Raw genomic sequence first — 11018 nt, forward strand, 5'->3', positions numbered from 1 at the left:
CAAATAAAGTGATTATTATTATCGGCAGACGGCAGGTCTGTGGTCTGATTGCATGACTGAGTGCAGCTGTGCATATGCTGAGCAGCACTGATACAGTGTGTGTAGTGGGCTTGATTGGTCCAGCTGCGCACAGCGGTCATTATTGTTCGGCAGAGGTCCGTTATCGAGTAATATCGGACCTCTGACGAGCGATATTGACCAATCACAAGCAAGCATTTCGGCGAATGTGAAAACGCCATGTAATAAAGATAGATACTGGACTGTATAGGACTGTGAAGCTCTGTATCCCCCCCCCATGCTGCTTTGACACCCGAATTTGTACACATGCACACATGCACACACAAAGTCAAGGCCTCTTGTCAGTGTCGGAGACTAAATTAGGGCTGTGTGAACTGAGCAGCAAGCACAATGTCTACGATGACAGACGTCAGCAACACAACCCCTGACTCTCTCTCTCACACACACACACATACACACACACAGAGAGAGAGCCCCTGAGCACTACAGTCCTTCCTGCTATACCCTTTAGTCATCAAACTCTCTCCCCCCCAGACAATGGCCAGTCCAAAAAGCTAGCCCCATAAAAGTGTCCCAGCATGTGTCTGCCAGCCAGGGGGTAAGCATTGGAAAACACAGTCCCTTTTCACTTGAGATATCACTGTGTTTCATGGGACAATAAACATGTGAGTTGGGAGCAGCTCTCTGAAGAGTTATTTTATGGCGCTAAGTAACAACACTGGCTTCCAGTTTGGGGTCTAATAGCATGACGTTGACGGCCTCCACACAGAATGAAAAGTTATGGGAGTGGGATTTGCCGGGGCGACAGAAGCTTAAAGTAAACACCACGGGTCCATAACATCTTACCTCACTCTCTCTCTTCCATAGTTCCATCACCGTCTTCCATTAAAGGGAAGGAAGCTGTGTTTGAGACATTGTCTGCGTGCGTGTGAGTGTGCATCAGTGTTGTACAGTAGTCGAGTCACAAAATCTCAAGTCCGAGTCAAGTCTCGAGTCCCCAGTGTCCGAGTCTGAGTCCAAGTCACCAAAGAAGAGCCTGAGTCGATTCCCCATTACCCTAGTCTGAGTCCAAGTCATCAAGGCTGAGTCCACTCCACTCTAGCAGTCAAAGAGCTGACATACAAAAAAAAGAAAAAGGTCTACATTAAACATAAACGACAAAGTGCACGATTCGAGGCGTCTCTTTAGGCATCTTAAGTACTGAACATGAGGGTATCGACGTGAATCTGCATGTAAGGTGGAACACACGTGTCCACCCTTGCACGAAATTAAATAATGTTACGGTATTAACACATTCATTGCCAAAAACGACATATTACGTTTTTGGGCGAGATAATACGTTTTTGGACCGTTTCATCTTTTTACTTTGATCCCCGCTCTACAGACCTGCCAGGAGCGATCTGCATCATTTAGGCACGTCCCCACACATTAGAACTGCATTCTGATCGACTATCACCAGGTGGCAGTATCGTCCGTGTCTGAACTGCAATGGCTTGGGGGTTGATAGTCAGCTTCACTTTCATTTTCTCCTAGGTTAGTGGCCCCTCCTTCTGCCGGGACAGAAATGCACAGTGCTCGGCTCGGAATTCCGTTGCATAAGCGTATTTGACCATCGAAACTTGTATAGACATATACACTGGTAATCGTGATGGCGATGCAATCACTTGGAATTATTCTTATTGGAATACCTTCCGGCTAAGGTAAGGTATTCTATGTCTATTTTACCGAATCTGAAACGTAGGCCTGCCACGATAACACATTTTGCTGGGCGATTAATTGCCCCCGAAAATATCGCGATAAGCGATATTATTGCGACCGGTTAGAGAATTTTTTTGAGAAATTTATTTCCCAAAACTTTTATTTTGAAGCCCACCGCTCCGTCTTTTCCGGTGTTTAAGACTTTTATTTTGAAGCCCACCGACCGGACCGGAAGTATTGTTGTGATTATCCTAGCCGACAACTTGTCTCGTCCGGTTGTGTTTTTTCGTTAGCTACTAACGTTAGATGCAGCTACTACAGGCAATCAACGATGAGGAGGAAGCGTCAAAGCAGTATTATAATAGAATAGCTGTGGTGCGTAGGCACTGCAGCACGACTCGAAAACGACCCGTTATAATAAATTAATTCATGTTTAACTTGTCCCCGTCTCCAGTCCTTTGACTAGCCCCACCCGTTCATTGTAAACAATGATGCATGTAATTGTATTAACGTTATTCTGTGTTATTCTAACGTTACACTACAAATAACGCTACTTGGTTAAAAGGAGCAACACTATTGAGAAATGTAGTTAAGCTATATGTGGCGTTGCTACTGCCCTACGGAGCTCCCGTGCTGTGCTCTGTAGTAACGCCAGCGGCCCCCCACACGGAGAGAGACTGACAAGGGGCACTGGTTCCGCCTCATTAAAACAAACGCGCAAATAGCAATTAATCGCGCCCCCGTCAAAATCATTGCATTCATTTTAATTATCGCGGCAATTAATCGATTTATTGCTTATCGCGGCAGGCCTACTGACACGTGTTTTTCTAACGATCACAGTCCTGTGTTTCACCGGACGAAATACATGGTTGATCAGAGTTTTGAGTTAAAACGACCCCCCCCCCCCCCCCTGATGATTTTGTGATGGTATATATATTAGGGGTGTCAGTTTATCGCGTTAATTAGATTAATTAATTACACAGCAAATTATCGCGTTATGAAAATTAACTCAAAATGTATTTAAAAAAATTATAATAATAATAATATATATATTTTTTTTTATCTCATTCATTCCATAAGAATGTAGAATACACATTTACAGATTTTTTTTTTTAATATGGTCCATTTGCATGTTCTTGGTATCTGATTCTAGGGACATCTATGAATCTCAGGGAATGTATTCCCAGTGTCAGAAATACTGTGGGCTAGATCCACAAAGAATGGATTGCACAATGCAAGTTGCACCCTTACTTACAATTCATTATGAATTGAAAATGGGGGACCCTGATGTAAACAAGACGAAAGTCTTTCTCTGGTCTGCATTGCCTTAACAATTGTGTGTATTGAGCCGTACTGTATTGTACCCATTCTGAAATCTGTTAATAACATTTTCATTCAATCAATCAATCTGCGCTGTGATTGATTGAATGACATTTTTATTTTGAGTAAATTGTAATGAACCAAATGAGAATATCAATAAAAAAATAATGTATCTTTGACTGTGAATAACACCATGCTCAAATTGACCAGACCTAAAAAATCCAAGCAAATTAATAGATGGAAGATGATTAAACAGAAGGTTTTGTAGATACAGTACTGAATTCTGCCATCCGGACACATGCAATTTGAAATATGATTATAGAATATAGAATATCAGGCATAAAATGGTTATGCAATTAAAATGCGATTAATTAGATTAATTAATTACAAATCATGTAATTAATTAGATACATTTTTTTAATCGCCTGACAGCACTAATATATATACATGTCATATACCTTTGATTTGGAGTTTCATGGGATCAGCCAGAACGGTTTGAGCTTATTGCACATAACGCGTTTTATCTCGCAATCTATGCAAAAAGACTGGATTATCTTGGAAATGCGCGATGTTTAGCGTGTAATAAACTACAAACTACAGCGTGTGGACTGTGGAGACAAACTATTATTCCCATCTTGCACTACAAGTAACGTTTGTCAAAATGAGCCACACCATGTCCCCACAGCTGTAATACATGAATGTGAATATAGCCATCAATATCTTATGCCAAATGATTAGGGCCTATTACAAATTAACAAGTCCTCGTCTGCACCTTCCGAGTCCGAATAGAGTCAATGCTCGAGTCCAAGTCCAAGTCATCAGTGCTCAAGTCCGAGTCACGAGTCCTGAAAATCTGTCCAGGACTCTGACTTGAGTACTACAACACTGGTGTGCATGTATACGCATGCGTGTGTGTGCATGTGTGTGCATGTGTGTGTGTGTGTGTGTGTGTGTGTGTGTGTGTGTGTGTGTGTGTTTGCGACTCAGCACCCCCCCCCCCCCCCCCCCCCCCACCGGCCAACAAGCACTTCCTTCGACCAATATTTCGGGTTTGATTGATTGATTGAACATTTTATTAACAGATTGCAGAATGGGTACAATACAGTACAGCTCAATACACACAATTGTTTTTTTTTTTATCTACTTTTTCTCCCCATTTTCTATTTTTCTCCCATCCCAATTTTGGATTATCCAATTCTACCCTCCCCTGTCTCGAACGTTGTTAGACCATGCCTCCCACTGGTCGGCTGCAATGTGGACGAAGCCTTGCATCACGTGTCCCCTCCGGTACACGAGGAGGCAGCCGTCGCATCATTTCACCTGCACAGCACGATCTCTCAGTGGCGCGGAGTAACGCGTGGGAGGCTCACGCTGCCCTCGATACTTCCTGATTCTGCTGTACAGGCGCACCAACCGACCTGTAGGAGTCGCTGTCCACAACGTCCGTTCCCACACCCACCGGCTTTCCCACCCCCTAATACTGCCAATTGTATTAGTATGAACGACCAGCCAAGCCGGAAGCAACGGCGAGAGCTGGGCTCGAACCCAGCATCTCCTGCGTAAGTGGCGAGCGCCTTTCCCACTGCGCCACTTAGCCGCCAATACACACAATTGTTAAGGGGATGCAGACCAGAGAAAGACTTTCGTCTTGTTTACATCAGGGTCCCCCATTTTCAATTCATCATAACATAAATGACATACATGACATACAGGTAGACAGTACTGTTGCATCTAGACATTTATGACATACCAGATCTACAAATATACAGTACTGTTTATGAGTACAAAAAGAGTCTCAAAAGAGAGTATATACATTTGAGGGGGAAGAAAACTGTACATTGGAGGAAGTTGGGTAGGTGGGGTGGGGGTGGTGGGTACTGGGTACTGGGTAGGTGGGGTGGGGGGTAACTGTACATTGATTGGATAGGTGGTTGGGTGGGGGTTGGGTAGGCGGGGGGGGGGGGGGGGGGGGGGGGGGGGGGGGGGGTTGTACATTGGAGGCGGTTGGGTTTTGACATTTACAGGGGCCAGTTATGAATTGCAGTCTTTCGTAGGTGCTCTTTGAGATTGGTTTTGAAGGTGGGTAGTGATCCACATTCCTTTACAGCTTTGGGTAGGGCGTTCCACATTGATGTGGCATAATTGCGAAACGTGTTTAGTCCCTTGTTTGAGCCGAATCTGGGTTTAACATGATTTGTGGAGCTCCCTCTGGTGTTGTGGTTGTGGTATTCACTGACCTTTGGGAAGTATTTTGACATGTACCGTAGTGTATCTTGTAGACCAGGCCCATTGCAAGTTGCTGTACTCTGTCGTCTACTCTAAGCCATCCTAGGTTGTCAAAGTGGGCAGGGGTGAGGTGGGTTCTAGGAGTAAGGTCAAGCAGTAGTCTGACCAGTTTGTTTTGAGATGTTTGTAATTTTGTTTTTAGCGCCTTTGAGGTGCTTTGGTACCATGAGGTGCAAGCATAGTCGTAGTACCCTTAAATGAGTGCTCCTGCCAGAGTCTTCAGGGTATTCTTGTTTACCAGAGAGGAGATCCGGTACAAGAATCTAGTTCTTTGGTTGACTTTTTTTATTACATTGGATGCCATTTTGTCACAGGTAAGATTTGCCTCTAGGATGGAACCCAGGTATGTAATTTCATCTTTCCTTGTGACAATATTGTCACCCACTGTAACTGAGAAGCCGTCGGTCTTGCTGAGTTTGTTATTTGAACCGAAGAGAATGGACTCTGTTTTACCCAGGTGTAATGATAGTTTGTTATCAGCGAGCCAGGTGCAGATTCTGCCGAGTTCCGAGCTGAGGGTTTTTTCAACCTGTAACTTGTTCTTGTCAGAGACCAGCAGAGTCGTGGCATTCCCCCTCTCACCTCTCCTCTCATACATGTGGATAAGCATTCCCAGCTGGTCTCACAAACCGTACAAATGAGATTCATCAGCCACGGCGGCAGAAATTCTTTCTCTCTCTCCCTCTCCCACTAGTTTCTTCTCACAGGGACTAGTAATTGTCCCACGAGACAGACAGGGTAGCCAGGGAAACTAGGCCACAGACTGGCCCAGTGAGACTGAGCAGCAGCCCCCAAAGCACAACACACACTGCACAGTTTTAGCCTGGTCTGATCTGGGAAGCTCCTGTTACACGCTGCTACACCATGCCAGACATTTACTGTACACAGTATGTTCACTAGTGCCTAACTGTAGTGTAATCATAGAGAGGACTCAAACATAGGACAGGTATGTGTGTGTGTGTGTGTGTGTGTGTGTGTGTGTGTGTGTGTGTGTGTGTGTGTGTGTGTGTGTGTGTGTGTGTGTGCGTGTGTGTGTGTGTGTGTGCGTGTGTGTGTATATCAGACAGAAATGGCCATAGATAGATACGGACGGTATCATTCAAGTGTAAGTATGCTATGCGATACTGCATACATCAGAGAGTCCACGTGTTGTATAATATCAGAAATCAGACAACACTTCCTTTCGTCAGACGCCAGAGAACGGACGAGTAATTCATCTCGGTGACAATGGCAGCAGGAAACATTCACCAACTCAACATGTTTCACGGTGGGACAAGACACACCAGACACTGTGACGACACAACAACACCGTATGGACAGAGAGAGTTATCGCCCTCCGTACATTCAGGAGTCTGCTTTAGCCGTATAGGTGGCAGCTGCTGAGGTCAGTAATGAGTGTCCCGGTAGTGCGTATGATAGAGTGCCGTGATGACACTGTCATGTTGAATAGAAGAGGAAGCTGTTGAGAACATTAACAGCACTGACACAATTCCTGACTCCAATAGCGTGGCGCAGGGCCCGGCATGTATATGACAACGTAGGCAATGCCAGAATCTGCAAAACAACTCTGCACAAATACCAGCTGCTAATAGAGAACCAGTGCAAACGGTGAACATCTCAGGCTGTGAGTATAACAGGAGCGTAAGCAGGAGATTAGAAAGCATAAAAACGGGTTATACGGTGAGCAATGTCCTCGGGTAAGAGGTTTGCCTGTTCACCTTTGCAAAGGAAGATTATGTGTGCAAATGGTGCCCACTATATCATTGGACACAAGGGTCTTGTGGGCTGTGACTGTACCATCAGCATGGCCGTGTTCTTTTCATCCTAGCCATTTGTTATGACTTGTTTATGAGCTATGGACAGGATTCCAATGGGCTGCATGTACTGCAGCCTCTAATATAGACCCTCTAAAAGAAACAAGGTATTGATTCATATCACGCTGTAGGCAAAGTTCTGGAAAAGCAGGCTCCTGAAGAATGTTCATCATACATGACAGCAATGTGTCTGGGGGGGGGGCTTGTGCAGGACTTAGGGGGGGGGGATGACAAATCCAACATGGGGATACAATATCTTTAATTTAATTGTGATGGCGATGGCATATAATACCATCACAATAAGGGATAATAAAGGATTTATATTATATTCTAATACATTGAGTTTGACCGGATTTGTCTTGAATATTCAATAAACCAAATAAGATGTAAGGAATTGTTACATCTTGTTGTTGAAATCTAGATGTTTTTATTTGTATGTGCAGCTGTGTGGGTTGTTTTCGTGATTTGATTCGCAGCAACATGGGTTGTTTTCGTCATGACATGGACAAGAAGATCCCGTGGGAGAAGACCCTGACAGTGAAGAAACTGCATTAGTTCCACTTGAAAGCTACCGAGCTGATGGTACGAAGTGTGTTAGGACAGTCAGCCCTGTGTCAGCCGCGTCTCCGTCAGAAATACTGTTGTTACTAGGTAGACTATACCTGCCCTAATTGGTAATAATGGCCTAATAGTTAGACTTAGACTATAACCTTATGGTAAATAATAACCTAATCCCTCCCGCATAATTGAACATGGTTTGGCTTTGAGTTTATAAACCCTGGTGATAAAGCGGCTATGCTTAATTCTCTACATGCAGCATTTTAATGACATACCGTGAGAACAGTCCGGATAGTCATTGTTGACATAATTTAAACGGGACATGGTAGGTTCAGTCGGGCAATAAGAAGATAACGGTAGGCAACTCACGTAATGTTTGGACGGATTGCGCCTCTTCTCCACGTCCACGACTTTCACATCCAGCACTGTCCGAAACTGCATCTTGATCCTGGAAACGCTATGCATAAAAGCGACAGGCAGTGTTCGAATAGCTATGCAGCTCAACGTGGCCTATCTTATATATCACCATCAAATGATATCATTCATTGAACGTTGTGTGTCAAGTAGCATAATGATGATGATGGCCCGGTGCGAGGAATCAGTTCGTCTTGCAGTCTCAAACGGACAAATCATCGACTCCTCACCGTTGACGCAATGAACATCGATCCGATTGGAAACTTAACGTATCAGTTGTCCGCTTCTTAAACGTGCACACTGGTAGCCCTCGTGGAAATGTGGCCGAATCCCCACATGAAAAAAAAGCGCAATCTTCACGTTGTCTGGATGGATGAGCACTGGCCGGCGGCAGCGGTGGCCTCCTGCAGAGATAAGGCAGACACCTCAAATTGAAAAGAAGTGGAGCGAGTTCCTTTGTGTCGGCCACAATGCCGTGGAAGGGGGTGACATACCTGCGGGTTCAAACGCTTCTTTGGGCAAATGCAGACGCCGGTGAATCCACCGCCAGACGCCTCCTTCAACAAGCAGCCAGGCGCAGCGGGGTGAGTTTAGGGATCCAGTGGGATGGGCTTGACGCCCCCCTGGCCCTACTTGGAATAAAACACTCGCACAGAAACTAGTCTATAATAAAGTCTTCTTCTGAACAAATCAAATAAATTATATGGCGTGTTATAGCCAATTGCCCCTCATTGCTTGTACTTAAACTGAAAGTAGGCCTATGTTTAATTGATCAATTGATTTAAATTGTCACAACTTTTCCTCCCGATTCGAATGAATGAATGAATGAATGAATGAAAACTTTATTACAGATTGCAGAATGGGTACAATACAGTACGGCTCAATACACACAATTGTTAAGGGGATGCAGACCAGAGAAAGACGTTTGTCTTGTTTACATCAGGGTCCCCCATTTTCAATTCATAGTGACATTTATGACATGCACAACATACATGACATACAGGTATTTATTATACAGGTGTTATTATATAGCCTACAGCTACCACTCTTAGTTGCATAATATATAAACGGGCACAGTTTTCCACAACGGCGGTACTAACAGCCACTCTGTTGTGAAGAACAGTGCAATAAGCCTTATCACTCTTCTCAGGGATGAGGTCTGTTTTTGCACCGGCAACTGAGTCAAGAGCAGCACATTGGCTGGAGACATCGATGAACCGCATGTATGGATACAGATGTTTCTACAAGCGACCAATCAGCGTCTGTCTGCTCTACGTGGTAGGGCCAATTAACGACCAAACACTGCCCCCCTGTGCACATTTCAATACATGCATGTTCTGATGGTGTCCATGACATCCTACGACCTACGGCGTGGGTTCATTCTCACCATTCACAGGTGACTCCCAAATTGAGGTTGAAAAATTCCTGTGACCCAATCCAAACATTTCAATCTTTAAAAAAAAAATTGCTTCTTTCATATAGTTGGCTACTGATGTTTACGCTTCACTAGAGTGCAAGGCAAGTTGTTGGCAGTAGTTTTTCCATACCAAAATAATAATACAAAATATTATTACAGTCATTTTAGTTTCATTACGAAATCATCAAGGGTCCATATTTTCCCAAAAACCAAGGTTGGGAAAGCCTGTCCTATAAGTCAAGAAATGCCCAAAGAAAAGAAAGCAAGATTTCGTCACACATTCAATATTAGAGATGGAATTCCACTTTATTACGCCATTATTTGTATTTTTTTGCACAATCGAAGCGGGCATGGCCACATTCATTTGAATGAATGAATGAATGAATGAATGAATGAATGAATGAATGAATGAATGAAAACTTTATTCAACAGATTGCCAAATTGGTACAATACAGTACGGCTCAATACACACAATTGTTAAGGGGATGCAGACCAGAGAATGACGTTTGTCTTGTTTACATCAGGGTCCCCCATTTTCAATTCATATTGACATTTATGACATACTCAACATACATGACATTTATGGCATAGGGACATATAGGTATTTAGTACTGATACATTTGTGACATATACGGTATTCAAATATACAGTACTGTTACCCATAGATCCTGACAGAGTATATACATATGATGGGGAGGGGACTGTACATTAGGAGGGGGTGGGTGGGTGGGAGAGAAATATACATCCGGTGGTGAGGATACTGTACATTTGGAGGGGGTGGGTGGGTGGGAGAAAAAAATACATATACGGCGGGGAGAGAATATATACATGCGGTGGGGAGGAGACTGTCTATTAGGAGGGGGTGAGGGTGGGGGGTTTGGACATTTACGGTGGCCAGTTTCGAATTGCAGCCTCCCGTAGGTGCTCTTTAAGAGTGGTTTTGAATGTGGGTAGGGATTCACATTCCTTTACAGCTTTGGGTAGGGCGTTCCACATTGATGTGGCATGATTGCGAAAAGTGTTTAGTCCCTTGTTTGAGCCGAATCTGGGTTTAACATGATTTGTTGAGCTTCCTCTGGTGTTGTGGTCGTGGTATTCACTGACCTTTGGGAAGTATTTTGACATGTACATGGGTACCTTAGTCGTATAGTGTATCTTGTAGACCAGGCCCATTGCAAGTTGCTGTACTGTCGTCTACTCTAAGCCATCCTAGGTTGTCAAAGTGTGCAGGGGTGAGGTGGGTTCTAGGGGTAAGGTCAAGTAGTAGTCTGACCAGTTTGTTTTGTGATGTTTGTAATCTTGTTTTTAGCACCTTTGAGGTGCTTTGGTACCATGAGGTGCAAGCATAGTCGTAGTACCCTTGAATGAGTGCTCCTGCCAGAGTCTTCAGGGTATTCTTGTTTACCAGAGAGGAGATCCGGTACAAGAATCTAGTTAGTTGGTTGACTTTTTTTATTACATTGGATGCCATTTTGTCACAGGAAAGATTTGCC

At 44.1% G+C, this 11018-nt stretch overlaps 1 protein-coding gene across 1 annotated transcript in view; it reads right to left on the reverse strand.

The window, feature by feature from the left end:
* The window catches only part of LOC311231720 (SH3 and PX domain-containing protein 2A-like), a gene marked incomplete at its 5' end in the record, with an annotated part of 240220 nt that extends 232061 nt beyond the window's left edge, over window positions 1–8159 (reverse strand). Inside the window, 1 exon segment of the mRNA XM_084318345.1 lies at window positions 8064–8159. Within this exon segment, the coding sequence (XP_084174471.1) occupies window positions 8064–8159 (96 nt within the window).
* Window positions 8160–11018: the final 2859 nt, after the last annotated feature.

The sequence above is a fragment of the Notolepis coatsorum genome, assembly GCF_963971535.1.
Source record: "Notolepis coatsorum genome assembly, chromosome: 7".
NCBI lineage: Eukaryota > Metazoa > Chordata > Actinopteri > Aulopiformes > Paralepididae > Notolepis > Notolepis coatsorum.